The 21,240-nt window shown below is 41.5% G+C and overlaps 1 protein-coding gene across 2 annotated transcripts in view; it reads right to left on the bottom strand.

Moving 5' to 3' along the window:
• Positions 1-201: 201 nt before the first annotated feature.
• Positions 202-21,240, bottom strand: part of SPOCK1 (SPARC (osteonectin), cwcv and kazal like domains proteoglycan 1) — a 272,499-nt gene continuing 251,460 nt past the window's right edge. The window contains exons 7-11 of one of the 2 annotated variants that reach the window (XM_053956874.1): positions 18,284-18,400; positions 11,495-11,716; positions 10,826-10,888; positions 5,633-5,770; positions 202-4,644 (exon numbers count right to left, since the gene is read on the bottom strand). In XM_053956874.1, the coding sequence (XP_053812849.1) occupies positions 4,454-4,644; positions 5,633-5,770; positions 10,826-10,888; positions 11,495-11,716; positions 18,284-18,400 (731 nt within the window). In that variant the 3' untranslated portion in view covers positions 202-4,453. The remainder of the gene's footprint in view (positions 4,645-5,632; positions 5,771-10,825; positions 10,889-11,494; positions 11,717-18,283; positions 18,401-21,240) is intronic. The other variant, XM_053956875.1, reaches the window with a different exon arrangement.

Here is a 21,240-nt window from a genome sequence, read left to right as displayed (position 1 = left end):
TTTCATTTCTGCTTCTATAATAGAGGTTTCTGGAGACCTTGCATTAACTCCACAGGTTACAGCTGGCATTGAACAGAGGTATAAGTTATGCAGCAAATATAAAGGAGCATCCATTTTCATGTATGATTAAATGCTGACTCAAGGTAGTGCAGTATTTTTGATCCCCTAAGTTTAATAAAATTCAGGACAGGCAATAAGGAGTCGCAGACAAATTAAAATTTATTGAGACAGACAAAAATGCAACTATTTCAGACTACAGTTAAGCATTTACAGTTAACCAAAGGTAGCAAAATGTTCACATTCCACTTAACTCCTTATGGAAAAAGCATTCAGAATTCACTATGCAGTTCTATTTACTATGATAGTCTACATCCATCTACAGTAGGGACATCGAACTGAAACACGTAATATTTGGATCTCTCCTTACAGCTCTACACATTGAACAGTAACAGACATCAACAGCATTGAGAAAAGTATAAAAAGACCAAAACCCACCTACTGTAGAAAGGGCTTTTTGATGTGTAGTAACTGTACAAAGCAGTCTGTGGATGAAAGGATGGGACACAGGAGGGACTGCGAGAGAAGCCAACAAACGGAGGAAGCGAAGCTCGAGCGACCTGGGCTGGGTCAGGTGGTGACCTTAGATCTACATCAGTTGCTGCTTGAGGGAGAAAAGGCTACAAAACTCCTAATATCAAAATATTCCCATGCCAGAAATGTACACTGAGACTAACAGACTAGGCTGGAGAGGCAAAGAGAAGCATTCACTAACAAACAGTGTTGTTTTAAATATAAACTTTACATCTTCAATATAAAGTGTAGAATAAATATTAAATAAACAGTTCAAATGGTTAAAAATAATAGTACAGAATAGCTTAAAAAAAGGCAAAGAAAATAAAGAGGATTCTTTGTGTTCACAGCAACGGCCCAAAAAACCCAGCTGTACTGAAATCTGAACTCAACATTTTGATTTAACTACAGTAGTTAAAAGGAACATAAAGGAATGCCTAACAGTATCTCATAGACTGTAATATGAAAAGAAAATGAGATTAAAAGTTGGTTTGTGTTTCTAAAAGAATGGGACAACTCTGATTCCATTTGGTTTGTGTCTCTAAAAGAATGGGACAACTCAGATTCCATTTTTCACAATGAGAAAATGTTTGGAAGGTCAATGACTTGATTCAGATAGGAAGTAAGTCTTGCTTTGTAAAAAAAAAAACTGATAAAGAAAGGAATTGAATTAAATTAAGTTGGAAACAAATTAAATCCTTTACAAAGCATGAAGAATGGAAGGGGCTTGATCTGGAAGAGCACTGGTTCTTGGCAGAATCGCTGGTTTCTTTATCACTATTTCATTAAATAGAAGATTTTCTTAATGCATCTCCCCAAACTGGACACACACATACATATGCACATACATATTGTGCATAAATGTATATATACAGTCACACAGAGATATACATATGTATATATATATAGGCTGCAGATCCCCCACCACGGGAGGATGCCAGTGGATCTCAAAAGGGCTTTGTTAAATAGCTTTGCAGGATTTGGGAACTTGCTCTCAAAGCAATCCAGAGCCTGAGCTGCCCTTCCAAGCACGTGTGCCCTGCTCCTGCCCGGCTGGGACCCTGGGATTGGGCACGGCTGCCCTGCCCAGCTGCCCCAGCCCATAAAGTGGCACATTTCCCGTGCTGGCTGGAGCCAGAAGAACACTTGCACGAGTCAAAGAGGTGACTGAACGGTCACCTGGAGAGGGGGCTCTGTCTGGATCCAGGCCAGCATCCTACAACAGTTGTGTCTGTGTGTGTTTCTGGGTGCAGGGGGATGTGCTACCAGAGGCCACCCAAGCCAGCCAAGGCCAAGCCCCCTCACCAGGCTGGGCTGGGCATGGAGCTGTTTCACTGGGGCCACCCAGTGTTTGAGCTGGTGAGTCTGGGAGACACTAATTGCTTTACATTTAGATAGAAACCCTTCCAGCTCTGATTTGGAAGCATCACATGTGGAAGATGACAGCCAGGAGACCACCAGTGGGTGGTGCTGCCATGTCTGCACATGTAAACTCAAAGATGTTCACATTCACTTTTAAAGGCTTATTTAACAGCTTTAATTTAACCATCTTGCATGTTTGCATGTGACACAGCCCCCTGCAGCCTCAGACCTGGTACTGCCTGCAAGGGCTTAGAGTGCCAGGCCTTACCCTGGGGAGGCACTGGGCTGGGGAAGGGATTTGCTCTGTGACCTTTGATGTAAGGCACAGCCCAGGATAAGCTGTTGTGGAGGGACACAGGACTGCCAAACCCCCCAGCTCTGTGTGGAGAATGAGTCCAGTCAGGAGGATAAGCTTAATCTGCTGATTGTGGAGCTCAGGTTTATGGCAGAATGAAATGGCAGCTCTGCCTCAGGCAGGTCTTGCACAGGACAGCAGAGCCAGACCCAGAGAGTGTGGGGTTAATTAAGAAAATATCAGAGGAAAACTAGACAGGATGTTTGAGAAGGAACCTACTGACGGTGTTCAATTGCTTCTCACAAAATCATATTTAGGGAGACAGAAATGCTGGGTTATCTGCTCCTCCTGCAAGCTGGCAGGATTTCTGTGAAGAGCAAATAGAAAAAGTGTGCATATGTGTGTGTGTCTGTGTCTGTGTGTGGTGCAGCTCATGGAAAATTATTATTAAATATATTTTTCTAAAGCTATGGGAAAACCAAATGGATTTATTTGAGCCAGGGCAGATTGCAGGCCTTTTGCAAATGACTGTGATGGCAGATTTTTGGGAGGATGCAGGGGCGTGAAACAACAAATTCCTCATGGTTTTACACATCCTTCTGCATTAATAATGATTATGCAGGCTTGCTCTTTGTTCTCAGGTCATTGATCTGGATAAATAGGAAATAAAAGAGGAGAAAACAGGAGAGCCCCTGCAGCACATGGTACCTGAAAGGAATTCCACTTCTGATCACATCTGAAAGCAGAGGTCCCACCCAGAGGGCTGCCAGGCAGGCACTGGCTTTGGAGAGGGCTGAGAGCCAACATCCCCAGGCCAATGTACCTAAAAACTGACTTCTGCCAATCTTTGTGCTATTTTCCAGCTTTCAACTGACTATGTAGACAACCATGTTGTGACTCAATGCTGTCTCCACCTCTACATCCACCATTAACTCAGAAAAAAAAATCTAATTAGTTTTTGTTATAAAAACCACATTTTTTATTCCGCAAAATAACTCACTGACCAACCACAGGCACTGCTAAAATACTCACACCTGTATCCTAATGCAAGAGTGGGGTTAAGGTTCCTCTTACTGCTTCACAAAAGAGCAAAAATAATAAAAGATCACCACAGCACATTACTGCATCCCAGAACTGCCATGGGAAAGGACACTGCAAATAATGTAATGTCAATATGCTCTGATACAAGATCTTTGAATATATGGGAGGTATCAAGGGAACCACAGATTGGATTTTAATACTATTCTCTTTTAGGAGTGTGTATTACAAGTGTGCAGCACCACACTGAGCCAAGGGGTTATGCTTTTGAAAGATCACCACCCAAAGCTGCTTTTTAAATCAGGTTATCTTTACATGAAATAAGAGACAGTCACTTGGACAGCATTCTAGCTTTGGAAGGAGGGTTGCTCAGTGGAGAAGAGACAGCTCTGTGGTGTGTGAGCTGGGAGCAGAGGCTGCCTGGGTGCTGTTAGTGGTGCAAACGAGCTCAGACAGCAGCTGAGGAGCAGCTCTGGGGGTGGTTGTGATGCTACAAATTCACCAAATACTCTCTCCTTAAGCACTCTGAAAGGCAGGTAGACTCTGAGTGCCAGTGAGCTGATCTGGGCCCTGGTGGGAGTTTTGTCTTCAGTGTGAGCTGGACTAAGCCTGTTGGACTCATTCTCAAAGAATGGAAGGAAGGGAAAGTCCTGTCAGTGGGTTTTCTTCTGGATTAAACCCCTGGAACTGGGCAGCCACTGTCCAAAGAGACTTACTCTTCACTGGGACATTATAAATATGGACCAGAAAATGAGGCTCCTACTTCTCCTTCTTCATGAAAGAAAAACTTTTTCTGATATGATCCAGGTAACAATTTATGACACAAATTCTCTGACATGAGAGGGGCTTCTAAGCCTTTGTATTGGTTTTTTTTTTGAGCCCCTTCCAGGATTCTTTCACAGGATAGATTTCGTAAGTGGTGCAAGTGAGGATTAAGACACAAAATGGTTTTGAAACAAAACTCATTGCCCCTGTGGATAGAACAAAAATCCCCCAAACCAACTGAACAAAAGCTGTATTCCAAACAGTCCTTGCTGGAAAAAAAGTTGTCATCCAAATTAAATTGGCTATACAAAATTAAACTCAGTATAGAGGGAACTTTTGTGCCAGGTACTCTCAGATACAATTGCAGAGATATGATGTGAATTGCAATATTGTGCAAAACGTGAGTCCTCATCATGATGGGCACTACCATATATAACCAATTTCATCATCCTTATCATCATCTTCATCTTCATCATCTTCATTAGCTGCTCTTACATGAATCTTCAGTTTCCCTTCTTTGTCTTTTTTTGTTGCTTCAGGTTCCTCTTCCAAGTCATCCAACAATACAACAGATCCACCACTGCCAAAATCCCCTGAGGTTTCTTGCTCTTCTTCTGAAACAGGTGAGCAGGAAAGGTCATTTCCTCACAGAACACCCAATTCCACATTAATCACTATCCTTGTCATGCAGGCCACTGTCATTTGCAATGTTATTTTTTAAATTAATTGGTTCAGCTATTCATGAAACAACCTTGAAAGTTCAATTTTTATTCTGACCTGGGAAAGATACATATCAATTGACTCTGATTTTTTTTTTTTTTTTTTTTTTTTTTTTTTTTTTTTTTTTTTTTGCATAAAATGCCCCCTTATGCATTGTCCTCCTCTTAGAGGCTTGACTGGAAAATTCCACATCAGATGCATGCAGGCCAGAAAATAATAATTCCTTTGTAAATACTTTCATTCCATCATGGCTCTGTAAACCAGGCTAAAAATATCTTAAAAAAGTTTTTATTTGAGTGCATAAACCTCACTCTGCAAATGTAGCTATTGAACTAAAGATCTGTGGTGTAATTCTGGCCATCCTGGACCTTCTAGGTCTCTGTTCCTTCTCAAAACCATCCCTGAGGCACTCTGAAGGATTGCAGGTGACATCTTCCTTGTCTGGGCACAACAGCTAATTGGTGATTTCACTTACCTACATAATATTGTCCTGTCAGCAATTGTATTGGGCTTGCTTGCTAATGCATGCAATTTTACACATTTAGGCATTCCCTTGTCTGGAAAGTTCCAGTAGATGTGTGTTCCAGAGTATACAGAATATATATATTTAATAACCATGCAGAGCAACCCCAGACCCTTAATTTTAATATCACTAACTGCACTTTCCAGGCTGGTAGCAAAAATACCTTAACAGTGGTTATTGCCTGCTAACTTGTGCTGCACCTCTGCTGTCCAAAGGGCCCATGAGGGCCCCATTTGTGGTGTGAATAGGAAAACAGAGGAGCACTTTGAACTGTGGTGCTCGTGTTTCCCTTTTGGTGGTGCCAGGGTTACAGCAGCGTTAATTCCCCTGTTGTCTGAGGAAAGCAGATCATTACTCACCACAGCTGACTGTGCCTTGCTTTCTGGAGCCAGCTATCTCATTCCCATACTTATCAACACACCAGCACTGCCCCGTGCTGCCATGGCACTGCGTGGCTTTGTAATAACCTTCTTCATTGCACCGGGGGATGAAAGCACCTGAATAAAATACAAGGTGTGCTCAGTAATGCAATCCTCTGCAGGAGCAAACACACAGAGAGGGTATTATGAACTCAGCACTTATATACATGAAGATCTTGACAACGTTGGCAAGGAAATACGTGTGATTATCTGGTGCCTGAAAGGGCGAAGGAATTATTTCTGGTTAACTCTTTTCAGACACCCTGGTCACAGTGTATAAATGTTTGTTCATATCCAGCACACGGAGGAGAGTGTCACACAGCTCTAGAGAGAGCTTCAGTCTGCCCCTGAATGATTGATATTCCCACAGAGCTTTTTCACATTTAACTCCTGGTTTTAAACTTTTCTTCCCAACTGGATTATTACCCCAACTTCATTAGTTCTGCATTTCCCTCCATTTGCACTCCTTCAGTGTTTATCACATGAGTCTTTCCACAACACTGTAATTATCCCTGGAAGGTATCTGCCATCTGCTTGCTATTCATACTAATCTCAGGCACATCCCCTGACTTACTGAGAGCTCCCATGTATAAAAGCAGAAATAATGCACAAGCTTTACAGAGAGGGACAACAGGATCTGAATCAGTAAGTCTTCGGATTTGAAGCCCAAGTTTTGTCTCACAATAAAACCAATATATTTCAGCCTTGTAGAGTGTGGTTCATTCTGGCTTCTGCCAGAAACCTATGTTATTGTTCCCACCATTTCCAGCAGATACAGCAAATGTACTTCAGTATGAAAAGCCCTCTTGTTCTTTGAGATGAGTTAGCTTTATTCCTACTGGAGGTCAGTACATTCATTTTTCCCTTCTTTGTCAATTGCTTCAATTTGAAACATGGTATAACCACACCCTTGCCCCCAAATTTCTTGTCTCAAACGATTTTTGAGAAAGTGTTTTTCTCCTTTGTCAAAGATACCAGTGATTTACTGGTGGTTCAGTAAAGTTTTTAAACTAGTTCCATGTGTAGCATCTATTCAGACAGCACATGTGTCAAAGGGGCCACTTCCACTACATTTCTCACAGGAAAAGATGAATGAGAAGGTGCTGCCCAAATGTCACCAGATTTCCTACATAAAAGACATAAAAGTGGAAGTCAGTCAGTCTCATGCACACAGAGAGCTACACAAAGTGAATCTGAATATCCAAACTCACTGCTCTGCAGATGTTGTCTAAAGTTTGAGTGCTGCTAATACAGGTCTGGGAGGTGAGAAGAGAAACCTTTGAACGTCTGCAGAAATCTTTGTATATCAGATCAGTTTTGGAGACCACATCCATGAGTGAGAATATTTTCAATAATGTCAAAGCATGATCTTATAGCAGGTTTGCTAATAGGTATCACCATTATGTTCATGTACAAATGTAAGCATGCTAGCAACTACCAAAGATTCATTTTCACTAGTTGTAAGCCAATAGTTTTAATAACAAATGTATGTATTTGCCTTGGCAGGTTTTTGTAAGTTAATACTCAGTGTTCAAAACTTTATTTCAATATCAATTAGGAAAGATATTTTTTTCATATTTATGCTCATGTTCTGCCTCTGATAAGAACTCCAGATGTTTATCAAACCACACACAACCTTGGGAAAAGTGCTCAGGTGCTGACTGACTTGGAGCTGGTGTAAATCAGCACAGCTGTACCCATGTCACTAGAGCTGCCCTTTTATATCTGATCAGCATCTGGCTCCAGGGAAGGATCAAAGGGGGGACCTCAGGGGCATTACAGGGTGAGCAGAGAACAGCTTCTGCATTTTAAACTGTTTCATGCTTTCTCTTTTCCTAGGGCAATGCAACCTTTTCCTTCTTTGAAACAAGCCTTTTTGCATAGTTTCACTGTTTCTTGTAAGGTATGAAAATGTTCCACGCTGCCTATAAAAGCTTTAAAAAATTTAAAAATAAATTGTGGCCCAGGCTCACTGCCAACATAACTGTGTGTGGAATAGATTCACACTTTGGGTCACAGTGAAGAGTGGAAGGTACTTTTCTTTCTGTGTGGGAAATTCGTGCCAATTTGTATGTAACACTGGAGCTTTAAATATTTATCTATGCATACTAATGTCACAGGATTGCCAACCATCAGAGGGAGGATAGAGCATGTCCTCTCCAATGTGTCAGGTGCAGGTGATAATCTGGAGAGGACAGAGAGTGGCTGGGAACAAGTGTTGTACAACGTGATGATTCTCCCTGTGAATTGTACACAAATCAGCCTGTCTTTGTTAGAAATGAGCTGGCTACAAGCTCTGCTACCCTGGAGCATGGCACCCAGACAGATCATTTGCTGGGTTTGGCATCAGGGAACATCTGGAGTTTTCCTCTCCAGAGGTCCCTGCACAGTCAGTGCTGCCCCAGAAGCCTGGACTCACAAAATGTGAGTCCCTCCCCACAAACTGCCTCAAGCTACTGAATCCTGCCTCCCCATCTCCCTCTGTCCTGGGAAGGGTTTAGTTATTCCACACAAACTTGAACAGCACTGTTGCATCTGTATCCTCTTTATAGACCCAGACCTATACCTCTTCTTTATTTTTTTTTTTTTTTTGCATCATTTCCTTACCTATATAACACCCCCCTTCCATAGAGAACAGGAGGAGAATAATTATATGCTAAAGATAGAGGTAAAAGCCTGTCAGAATTAAGTACTAGCCAGCACACAGCTCCTGGTATTAGCTATTATATTAGCTGAATCCACTGGGTTGATATAGGAGAAAACAGTGACGGGAGCAGAAATTTATTACTTTAGTGGTGTGGGAGAAGCATTATCAGGCTGCACAGTTGTATGCTCTAAAAGTACAGTCTCTGCAGTTAATTGTACTCCAGATAAATCTGGTAGGAAAAGATGAATAGTGCTGTTTACTTTTTAATTCAGTCTCCTGGGATGCAAAGACTTCATTTGAAACCCTCCAAATTCAACAAATCTACTGGCAATGGCTTTGAAGTACTTTGTTGAAACTGTCATGTGTTTTTGAAAACATATAGAGAAGGAAATATCAAAAGTCATCATTTTTATCAATGGATACAAGTTAACAAAAACATTCTTCATGCTAGTGCCCAGCCTGTAAGTGCTGTGCTTTCTATGTTGGGATCAGAGGAGGAAAGAGAATAATTCAATATTTCTCTGAAAATACTCGTCTCTTTCCACTTTACCATTGCTACAAGTCACGTGTATGTTTGGGCTTCCATTTGAATGATTTTTCAGAAAGTGAAGAGAAAAGACAATGTTTTCTGCTGTATAAATAGCTCTGATATCAAATTAAAATCTCCATGACAGATGTCATTATGCAGGAAGACTTTCAGAGTAGGTGAAGCAAAGAGTTCCTCTTTATATTATAATTTTCTAGCTTGTGGAACAACCTGTGCCTGACACCTTGATTTGTTGAGCTTCATCACTTTCATTCTTCTTTTTTTTTTTTTTTTATTAATACAGTTGACTAGAAGTTATTTGTGCTAAGGGACCATTTTTACTGCTTTTACTTTGTCATTTTACTCCTGCTATTGTGATCAGATCCCAGTGACATGTGCTACAACCACCTGCATGTTGAACTACCTGCAACCCAGGCATCATTCTTCCCACACACCAGAATAAACTACTTATGTTTCAACCTAGATGACATTTATTGCACGTTGAAAATAACAGCAAAGCATAAAATAAATATGGGACAGTCAAAGCTATCTATTAAGAACTGGGCTTCTTACTCTTTTAGGTGGCTTTGAAAATCATGACACCCATGAGACAGAGAACATTGTGACTTCCTCTGCCACAACATTCCCTTGAACACAAATGCAGAATATTTACTGAATGGAGCACACACATCCCAAGTGATCAATCTTCCCTTTGCTCCCACAGCTATGAACAGCAGGAGCTGTTCTGAAACATCCTAACCCTCAAGGGGACTTGCTATGAAAGGATGATGGACCTAAACCACAGTCCCTGTGGCCTTTAGGAATGTTTGTTATTAATTTAAACCAATGAATCCATGTTGGGATTTTTCACAAGGCACCTGAACCTTGAGTCCAAATGGCAGTGGCATCTGGGAGTGGCAGGATTTGGCAGAGCTGAGCTGGTGGCAGGGTCTGCTGCTGAGTATGGAGGAGCAGCAGGCAGCAGTGTGGGAGGCACTGAGCAGCACTGTGCACCCCAGCAGAGCTGTGCACACCCTGTGCTGCAGCTGGGGATGCTGGGGGAGCCTGACATGTTCTCCATGATGGGGCTGACAGCTGGGGCTGGGGTCAGCCCTCCTCCTCGAGGGTGAAGTGCAGGGCTTGCATCTGTCCTGCTGCACCTCAGGGGCTGGGCTCTGTGTGCACAGATGTGCTGGGACACAAGTTTTGGTAAAACACCAGCACACAAACACCAGGCCACACATCACTGGGTGATTTTAGGGTAGAGAATTGTCACTTGAATTTTCTTCAGTTCAGCAACCTGATTTTCAGCAATTAATTGGGAAAATGCCAGATGGGGATTTATTTAACCTAATTTTAGATATCCATCAGAGCAATCTAAGTCATGAATCAATTCAGGCTCCCAATAGGCATGAGAGAGAGGGACAGGCATGACCACATCTTACAGCATGAAGCATCCTGCAGGCTGCCTAAAACGAGGTGGTATGAATTCCTGTTTTCATATACACAGAATATTCTGACATATTTTAAAGAGTGATTAGGCAAAATTGAACCCAAAGGAAAGCCTGCATTGTACCATAACTGGAGTGAAACATGAATGCATTGGCTATGCACCTTCAGTCACCCTTCAAAAATGGGAGCCTCGAGTATCAAGCAGCCTCCCAGTACTTACTCTGACCTGTGAGGTGATGAAGGCAGTATTAAGCTCTGTGCAGACAAAGCTTTGCATTTCTGGAGAGCTGTAAATTAGTTCTGAACCCGTTGCCACGCTGACACCTGTTCTGTGTGTTGCTATCTCATTATTTGTTTAATTTCATAGTGTCAGGCCTGCGCTCGGTGCTGCATATTCCCGACTCAAAACATTAGTCTCTAATTGAAAAACCATTACTGCATATAAAGTTACAATAATCACAGAAGCTTTAATTAGTTGAGCAAATGAATAGCAAGTAATCGAACTTACCCAACAGACTCTTCCCTCTACTTAGCTTTTGAATTCTATTCATTTCATTCTGGCAAGGAAGACCTAAAATATAATGTATAAGAATCAGTTTCCAGATGGTATGGGACAGACTCTGTAATGACTGGCTTCACTGCTGACATGAAATGTAGGCTACTGTACACCTGGGGCTGAGAGAAGCCCATATGCTGGTACTGTACCGCAAAACAAATTTATGTCATTAGCTCCACTAATTAAAAAAAAAAAAAAAAAAAAAAAAAAAGGCAACACACTGTAGTTGAGAATAGCGTTTGGGGGCCATTTTAATTGTTAAACTATTCTACCTCTCTTTTCACCAAACTGACATCATGCCAGCTCTCTGATTTATGACTTGCTAATTGGCTAAATGCTGCGTTAATAAAAGACTAAATTCTTGAGCTTTCTGTCAGGAATAGAGCTTATTTCTAGACTGTGTGCAGTGACACTTACTACTTTGTTTGCTTTAATGATCAAGGGATGTTAATATAGTTCATCTGTGACAATAAACATGATTCCATAATGCCCTTCACACTGGTGCTGGGCAAAAGAGCTTTTTAACACACCTGCCTGCCAATGAGCAAACCCTACAGGCAGGCCCTGAAACACGGGGAGAGCCAGAGAGCTCCTCTTTGTATTGCAAATGGCACAGCTCACCGCCTGGCTTCTGGAAGCAATAGCACCACTCGTTGTTGGAAAGCTTCCCGTCTTTGAAGGAGTCGCAGGAGTTGAAGAGGGGCTTGACACAAGGCTCGTACTTATCCAGATAAATGGCACTGATCTCCGAGGGATCCAGCAGCAGGTCATAGTTCATGTCAAGTTTGTTGAACATCCAGCCTAAGGAATCCTTACAGATTGGTAGGATGCTGGTGTCAAATCCTGTAAGAAGACAGGCAGATATTCCTCAGCTGAACCCCTGCATGCCCCCGGCACAGGAACCACTCTAAGGTGAAGCCTTGCCAACTTTTCTTTTTCTGGCTGGACTCTGAACATTGAGCTGACTTGCCTAAAGCAGAACAAAATCCTACAACTGAACTGATTGTGTGAAGCTTAAAGCCCAAGCACAGCAACAAACCAGAGCACTACTCACACTCTGTGGGAGCTGTGGGGTAGAGAGGGCTGAGATTCAGAACTGTTTTCTGTAATTCAAAGTCATCTCTACTCAAAAAATTCTTGCTTTTTTTTTTTTTTTTTTCTTCAATCCTCAGTTGAAGTGTCTTGGCCTGGTTCCAGGAAATTGAAATGTGATGAGAAAAGGCAGCATCCACCATATTTTCAAACTAGACTGAATCTCAATGCAATTTAAATCCTGTTTCCCAGACTCCTTTCTAGTTGCCTGATCATATTCTTTCTTGCTGTACTCTCACCTTTTACCTCTCCTCCTTGCTTTTCACTTTTCAGAGGCCCGTCTGTCGTTTGTGACAACAAACTGCTTTGATCTGGACTATGAGCTGTCTGGGGGAGGCAGAGGGAGAGAAGAGGTGAAGTGTCTCTGTTCCTCACAGCACTCTGAGGGAGGGCACAGTTTCAGCTTCTGGAGCTGCCCAGAGCTGCCCATGCTCTTGTATGCTGTACCAGCACCTTCCTGCAGCAACACAGGATTCTGCTTTTCCAGCACTTTGGAAACCATCACCATCATTCATTTTAATAGCCCAGATTCTTCAAAGACTGCTGCAGCAGCAGTGGTTATCACAGAAAGCCCAAGTCATGCATATAGATACCCACTGTGTATATGAGTTCCAGTATCCCGCAGTCTCCAGAAAAACAGTGGCATGGAGCATTCTAAATCCACACTGTGCTTAGACTAAATTCCAAGTTATCTACAATGTAAGGAAGTATATTTGCAATACAGAGATAATACATCTGATAACAAGGGCAGTGGTTTCAACCAGGACTCAGAAACATGAATCCATTGGTTGGGGATTTGCAGGGACAGAGGGTTCCTGACACCCCAGGGCTCTGGTGCTCACACTGCTCCAGCTGGGAGCAATAACCTGCCTGTGCACTGCTCACTCTGCTTTGGGCCACGTAGAGAAGCCTGATGAGCTTTTTCCTTCAGCTGCAACTTTCACTGACTTTATTTGCTGTATGTGTTCCTTTCAGGATGCTGCTTTGTTGAAGTGAAAGCTGAGATGTTGCTGGAATCATGCTGACAGTTTGTTCAAGCTCTGCACCCTACTTGCTATTTTAGGCATTAATCCAAAGGAGAGCAGGGCTTTTTGCTGGAAGCTGTGGTTTTTGTATGCAGCTGTGGCTGAAGGTTGTCAGTGACACAGAGGGACAATCAGAAGGGTTAACTAATGGGAAGGTTTGTGTCATTCCTAATACATGTTTCTCTAAGGAAGGAAGAAGGTAATGCCATTTCCTCAGGGCTAGAGGCAGCTCAGGCAGGGAAGAGAGAAATCACGCTGAACATTTCATCACATTTTTATGCTGTTATCTCCCATAACATTATCTAATCATGTTGGGCACAGTGAAAAAGAACAAGGCTGTGTGAATAGATGTAGGGGGGAGCTGCTTGCCTTGCTGAAGCAATTAGAAATATTGACTTCAATTATTTAAATCATCTGAAGAAGGTAAACAGGATTTGGTCGCTGTGCAATCTTTTGTCAAGTGAAAGGACTTAAGATTACTCACCTTTGCCTTTATAGAGCAACAGGAGCAGGGCACCCAGTCCTGCCCTGTGCAGGTGTTTGCTGCCAGATTCCCCAACCCAGGGCAGGTTAAAAGTAGTCAAACAGGCAGGAGTGGATCATTCACCTGCAGGGTGGAGCTGGGATCAGCTCCAGCTATCCCAGTTTAACAGTTTTCAGGAGAAAAAGTTAGTTTCCAATGTCTGCTGTTTTTCTGCACAGATGCTCTCTCTGACAATGGACTTTACACGCCGTGGTGGCACTTACTGCTGCAAAAGATGAGCAACTCTAAGGTGTGTTGTATCATCAGTCGAGTATGGTACGTGTTGCTCAGCCCTGATGGTCTCTAAAGGTCATCTGGTAGGGATCAAAGCAGGGAGGAGGAGATCCTGGAATGAATTTGCCCCTGACAGTGCCTGTAGATTATTTCTGAGTCTGGTTGTCTTCCCTGTTGGGAAATCTCCACCTGCGTGTGCCATGGGGATACACCACCAGCCTGCCCTCAGCACGGATCTGCCTGAGCAAATCACCAGTAGTGACTGCAGTGAGTACAAAGCTGCTCTGTGACACACCACCAGGGCTTGATGGGAGATACAGCTGGGAAAGGTCACTCGAGAAGACAATTACATTAATTGAAGAGGTTTTGATCATGATTTCTTATAAACAAGGGAGCTTTCACTGTTGTGACCAGAGTTCCAGATTAGATTTATCAAGAGGCTGGTTTACTAAGCAGTGCTGGATTATCAGACAATGTGGTCTGGAAGTCCTGAAATATTGAAGTGGTAGGTGTGACAGAAAGTCCTTAGCTAGATGGTAATTATCAGTGGAAAGTTAATTCTTTAAATGTGCCCCAGTATGTCGTTGAAGGTAAATAGCAGCTCCATATTGTCTCCTGGTAAAAGGTACTGCCCATAAATTGCATCTGCAGCCCAAATCCAACAATCCTGGATGCTCTCAGCACCCAGCACCAGGAGTGAAAGCCAAATGTCCCCTTAAATGTTCAACACAGGCTCTGACTCACAGCATAACTAATAAAATATAACATAATAAGAGCAGCTTTTGGAAAATGCTTTTGGAGCTCACTTACTTTCACTGGGAGGTCACTGTGCACCCACCAGCCTCGTGAGGCCAAGTGATATTGAATTAATTAACTTCTTTTTAGAGTCTTTTGATATACTTATCCATAAGTATGATGCAATTTTCTGGATGAAATAAACCATGTACTATAATTCTGTAAAGAATTCTGTGCTTGGTTAACAGGCTGGATTTCCAGAACAACAGACCCAGAATAAACAACCTCAGTGAGAACTTTTCTGCATCTTTCTGTTCATCAGTGCACTGCTGCAGTGCCTTTGGTGAGAAGCAGGAGAGAGGTGCAGGCTCCACATCCTTCTTGGCTCCTTGGCAGAGGCTGCCAACACAGATGCCAATTAATGTCAGCTGAGGTGGTGGCTGCTCTCATTTGGACACCTGCTCACAAGGACCTGGACTAAGACCATCTTGTTCCTCTTTTCAACTGACAGCTGTTCAGCATCCTGACAACTTTCATTCACTACAGAGATGGAAGGAAATCAAGCTGGTGACCTACATGTAAAAGTCTCTCATCCCATTAACACAAAAAATGTTCCACCTCCTCAGAATTAAAATGGAATTAAGTTTAAAAAAGTCTTTAGGTGAAAATCCTTATTAAAAATAAACACACCTTCTGGCATGAAAGAATTATTTTCCCCCTTCAAGAGTTGACTTACATGAGACATTTTTATTTTATTAAAGTATATTACAATTAAATTAACAGGGGTATAATTAACCTAATTTCCCCTATCGCTTAAAATAAAAGAAGGAGGAGAAGAATTGTTCCCCAGAAAAAAATCCTTTATATTGCACAGACCTCTAGTAAAAGAAAAACAACACCCACTCCAACCATGGAGACTATCTGGATACAATATGGGGATGTTATGAACTATCAACAGGCTCAGGAGCAATTTGAATCTGATCTTGCTACCTAATTAGTTTTATTATTTCCCTATGTCAAAGCATGTCCCTGAGTTTCTTACATCATTTATTGAGGAGCTTTTAATTGCACAAAGCCTTCAGAAGACAAAGTACCCAGCCCACTGTGCTTTGCTAGGATCAGAGAGCTCAGGGAAGGAAGGTTTGAAATCTAAACACAATAATCTTCCTCATCCTTTTCCTTTCAAGAGAGTTACAAAGAAAATAAAAAGGAGTGTACTTTTTTCCTTCACCTGGGGGTGAACATAATATGCTCAAAATGCTTATTTACACTCACACTAACATCTTGAAAAATTAATGTAGCATAGAGAAATCTCTGCTGGAAGACCTTCTCTGGACAGCTGATGTGTCCAAGGCATTATAGTCATGGCATCCCACCATCTGTTCCTTTTACTGCCACAGAGGCACGTCCAAAATGGATTACTTGAGGATGTTCATGCCTCTTCAAACCCTGCAGGCACAACCAAACCAGTTCAGTTTAATGAAGGGATGTGTGTGGTGAGGAGGGCACCACAGGCTGAGCCATAAAGAAGGGCAATGTGTACATCAGAGCGTGTGTGTCCTGTTTGCCAGGATTCACAGACATCCTTTTCTGCAGCTTGGGTATGTGAACTTTGCTTTGAATTCTGAGCCCTGCTTAAGGTGTCTTTCATTTTTACAAATGTTTGAAGTTGGAGAGAACCAAATACTGCTGTCCTCACCCTGTGAGTATTTTCAGAGCCACCAGAGAGAATACGAGCTGCAGAATTTGGCACATGCAGATTAATTCATGAGTACTGTTGCAAAACCTCAAAAAGAAAAACAAGCCCAAGTTTTGTTTAAAAATAGCTGAGGCATCTAAACTCATAAAATTTCTTTCTTTTTTTTTTTAAATTGATATAGAAGAAAATAAGAAAATGTGCCAAACTAAGTCAACAGTGTAAAAACGAACATTGTTGAGATCAAGTGTTTAAAAGCATCAGGCAACCTTTCAAATAAAAGCTGCCAGGAATCAAACTAAACTAAAAGGAGATAAGAGCTCCTCTGTGAATCAGAGCAAACGCTGCAGAATTACCAGGAATGTTTTTCTCACTGAAATTGCTTAAGGAAAAAAAAAAAAAAAAAGACTCAACACCTTTAGGATTTGGCCTCTGGCAAGGTCATCATGAGGATGTCACAAATCATCTGCATGAAAACATCCTTTTGACAATCTGATAAAATGAGATTTCCCATGATTCTGGGCCTAAAGGACTTCAAATACAGTTTAAAGCCTCTAAGGCTTTCTGTCATGGGGTTTGAAATGAATTCACATCTGGAAGCCACGATTAGCTGTACATCCGGTTGCTTTTTGCACTGTGGTTCGGATCTTCTGCATGAGAATATCTTTTTTTGGAGCACTGTTTCAGAAATAAGTAGGACATGTGGTTTTAAAGATACTGACTTTGTAGTAACTACTGTGCAAAATAAGGGACACATGAAAAAAGATCATTTACAGAGAACATGACTTGTTTCACCACAGAGTTTTAAGATGTGTGGTGGAATTACTGGGTTTGACTGTAGTTTTGAGCAATACAGCCAGTGGAATATTGTGTCTTTAGGAAGAGCCCATCTGTTGCTAGCCCAGCTCAGACGTAGCACAAAAGACAGAGGCTGTGGAGACCTGGACCAACAGAAAAAGCCCACCCTGATGTGCTGGGTCAGCCCTAGTGCCCCTGTAGCCTCTGTGGTGTGTCACTTTACAGGGACACCAGGTGAAAAGAGCCATAAAAGCAGCAGCTGATTGGACCCTTCAAATTCTGGGTTTGGATCCTGTCTTTAGACAGCTCATCCCAGAGAATCAGTGCAGTGACAGTGAGGCACACACCTAGATAAAACTTGTGCATCCTACTTTGCAGCCCAAGGGCCCATGTGTTTTGGGACACTGTTTAAAAGAATTAATGAATCCTTACAGAAAGTGAATTTACATTGGCTCTCTGATGAGCATGACCTCTTTTAATGCTGTTCTCTGAATCTTTTCCCTCCCTGGTGGCTAAATGACATCAAAATCACTCATGTTGGCTTAACCCACAGAGAGTAAATGTCCTCTAGACTGTTCGTCTTCTTCATTTCTTAAAAAAAAATAAAAATCCATCAGAGGAGGCAAAGATGGTGTTATTAAATACCTAGGACACAATGGGCTGCAGCTTTCTTGACCATTTAACTCTTCTGGCTCCATGGCTCAGATGTGGATGTTTTAATTATTCTTTCCCGTACATAAACTCTTAGCAGGAAATTTTAAAGTAAAATCTCAGTGAGTTTTTTCCAACACTGGCATAACGTTCCCTATGCTTGTATGCCATATTTTCATCTTATGCCACTGACATTGTGTCAGAAAATGCCTGGTCATAAAACTGGTGGTTAAGCAGAGACCAGAGTCCAACCCCAAGAAATGATTTGGATGCAGGCACGTTGAATTGTGATGGAATTTAACTGTACAGACACAAACTACACCGTAATAATTAACCCCAGTGCTTGAGAGAACTCCCTGAGCAGTTTCAGTTACTCATGCAGAGGTGATCTCCATGGCCTTCAGAGAGTTATTTGCCTGATTAACTTGTGAACGTCTCTCTGTCTCTGACTGCATTTGGGCCAGAGAGAGAGGACAGAAGGACTGCAGCTCCTTCAGAAAACAGCATTTATTTGCAGGATCAGGTCTCAGGTACCTGCTTATTCACTGCCACCTGCCTGACAGGTTATTGCAGCACCACCAGCAGTGCTCAGTTCAATTCTCTCAGGCTGGGAAGCTCCTACAACACCCAGTGTTCAAGGGGAAGGGGTTTCTTACTGCCTTGTGCTGTCTCCGAGCTCGTGGGTTTGATGACACGATTGGCATCCTCGTGAAGGGCACCGAACCAGTCCTTCAGCCTCGACGCCAGACTCCTCAGCTCTTTGTCTGTGCAAGCTAGGAAAGAACAAAGCACAGAGTGAGTCAGGAGCACCAGGGAAAAGCCTCTCCCCAGAGAGTCCATTAGAAAAATTGTGTTTATGGTTGTAAAGCTCTCCTCATTAAGAGCTCTGAAGGAAAAAGAGAAGGTCAGGGAACAGGATGCAAGATAAAAAGAAAATGTAAGTCATTATGAATTTTAAGTTGTACTCAAGTACTTCCTTGGAAGCTGAGATGATTGGTGATGGAAGAAGTGCCACGCAGAGCTCCCTGCCAGTTGGCAATTAGAGCTATGTGACTATTTAACTTAAATGTTTTCACCTTTTAGGATTTCAGAGAAAAATATCATTCAAACAGATGGGGAGGAGGGACATCCTTGCCTAGACATGCTACTTGAAAAAGATGCTAGGGATAATTTATAACCACATTTGGCTTTGTATAAGGCTATTATCACGGTAATAGAAAATATATATACTTATTTATATACAGAAAAAATTGTTATGTTGCTCTACTTCCACTGCGAGACTCTACCACCACTGAAGGTTGTCAATTCCATTTTGTTATCTAGGTAAAACATTTATTTTCTTATAAATTTTACTGATAAGTATCTAATTTTCCCAGACATTTCTGCCAAGAGATTAATGTTCAGCTGAAGCAAATATTTTTAGGGAAGAAAGCTGCATTAGCTACGAGTTTCTGTCAAAAAAATATTCTTATTTCTGTATCATGTTTAGTGCTTAAAATTCACATGCTCAGGCAATTTTATTATTCCTACTGTGCACTCACTCTACATTTTAAATGACATTTTTTGAAATACAGAGCAAGACTTTATGCCATAGAGGCAGACATCCTTCACAGCCACAATAAGTCTTCTCCGTCTCACTGCACATTATAATATCCCTCCTTCCACCTTACTGAGGAACAATTGAGTCCCACAGCTCTCCCAAGTTTAACTCACTGCTCCAGTGACAAGGAACTTGCTGATATGTCACAGCTGTTCTGAGGATTAGTTTGTTCTCACACTTTAGTTTGGGACAAGAATAACTTTGAAGTTAAAAATAGAAATTATAGCCTTTTCTAAATTTCAGGGGGGAGAAAAAGAAAGATTTCCCCATTTTTTTTCTATAACACCAAGAGAGTTTGATAAATTTTCCTATGAACGATAAAGATATAAAGACCAATATGCCTCTAAAGCTGAGTCCAGGTAAGAAAAAATCAGGTCTAAAACAAAAAAATCCCATCAATGTAAAATAAATGGAAAACAACACAATACTAATTGTTAATACTAAAGTGGCCTATCTTGCTGAAAAAGCTACCACTTTATTCTCTCACCTGAATTAACATTATATTTTACTCATGGTAAACTATCTTATCTTTCCAAGTTGGATAAAAAAAAAAGAGGATTCATTTGTCCAAAAAATTAGGAATATAGTTTTATTGTGAAAACCTGATAGTTATTAAATAATCATGGTGGCACAGGTCACCTTTAGGAGGCCAAGGCTGGAACTCTGCCTGGACAGGTACACTGAGCTTCACAGACAGTCAAAGCCCAGGAAAAAGAAACAATAATAAGGAAAATACCTTCCAGAGCCATTTTCCTGATTCAGATTTGTGTACTTCCAAACACAAAGCCAACTCCAGGCACCACAGCAAATTAAGCCAAATGCTTTGAGGGACACTGGATTTGCTCCCAAACTCACCCTGCAAGGAGCACACACACCCTGTCCCCCAGCCTCAGCACCCTGCAGGATGCCCTCCCCAGGGCCAAATGAAGTCTCTAAAATAAATCTCACAAAGTGGTCATTTGGTGTGACCTGCACTGACTGGGGTAATAGGAATCCATGCTTTTAAATTGCAATACAAACCAGGATTGAATGCATAGCATAGGTGGGACAGAAGTAATTAATTAATGGTAAACAGAAGTAATTAATGGTAAATCAGACTTGAAACAACTTGTCTCTATAATTGAGCCAATCAAACATGTCAGGGTCTGTAAATGCCATTTGTAATGAAGCTGTTACACTTCTTCCGTGTCTGTAACTTCAGCCATGTTGAGAAACAGCTTTTTTTGAGTGCAGTGTTTGAGAGTGAACCCTGGGTGAATTTATTGCTTTTGTTTTTGCTGACCATAAACCTTGCAGATTTCCTTTGGAATTTGATCCGAGGCATGATTGACAGCAAGCCCAGAACTGGATTTTTCTGCATTCTGGATAGTTTTTCTGTGAATAACTGAGATATTCCTTAAGTATGCTGCTTAAGGATGATTCCACAGTGAGTAAGATGTTGAGGTTCTCTCATAGGACTGCAGTCTTTCTTCACTAGAATAAATACGGTTTCGTGAGTCAAACAGGAGCCAACTTTGCTATTAATATGGAGTGAATAATAAATTTCTGGACGAGACTTCAAAAATTTAATGCAAAGTTCAGTTAAATTTCTATTCAAGTATTTAATGCCCTCAGTCTTACTTTCTCCTGCACATTAAAATAGAGGAACTATCCTTTTATTTTACATTTCTTGTATTAATTTTTATTTTAATGCTACAATGCCTGGTAAAAAATATCCTGCCTTTCTACCCAATGGAACTGATTCAATTTTTATTTATTTCATTTGAACATTATCAGAGGCATATAATCATTCTGAATTTGATTTGGGGCACATTTGGGACACCTCACAGTGGATTGACATTCAGGGGGCAGGAGTTTCATACAAACAGAATCAGTGCTCTGGCATCCAGGAACCAGAGCACTCAATGTTTTATTTCTGGTGGTAGGGCCCATTAGTTATATATCAAACAATTAGCTTGGAAGAGCCCCTCATCTGAGGTCCTTACATATAAATTTACATTAGTAGAAGTTATA

This window comes from Vidua chalybeata, chromosome 15 (genome assembly GCF_026979565.1).
Source record: "Vidua chalybeata isolate OUT-0048 chromosome 15, bVidCha1 merged haplotype, whole genome shotgun sequence".
NCBI lineage: Eukaryota > Metazoa > Chordata > Aves > Passeriformes > Viduidae > Vidua > Vidua chalybeata.
The sequence above is the reverse complement of the archived record's forward strand: the minus strand, read 5'-3'. Positions and strand labels throughout refer to the sequence as shown.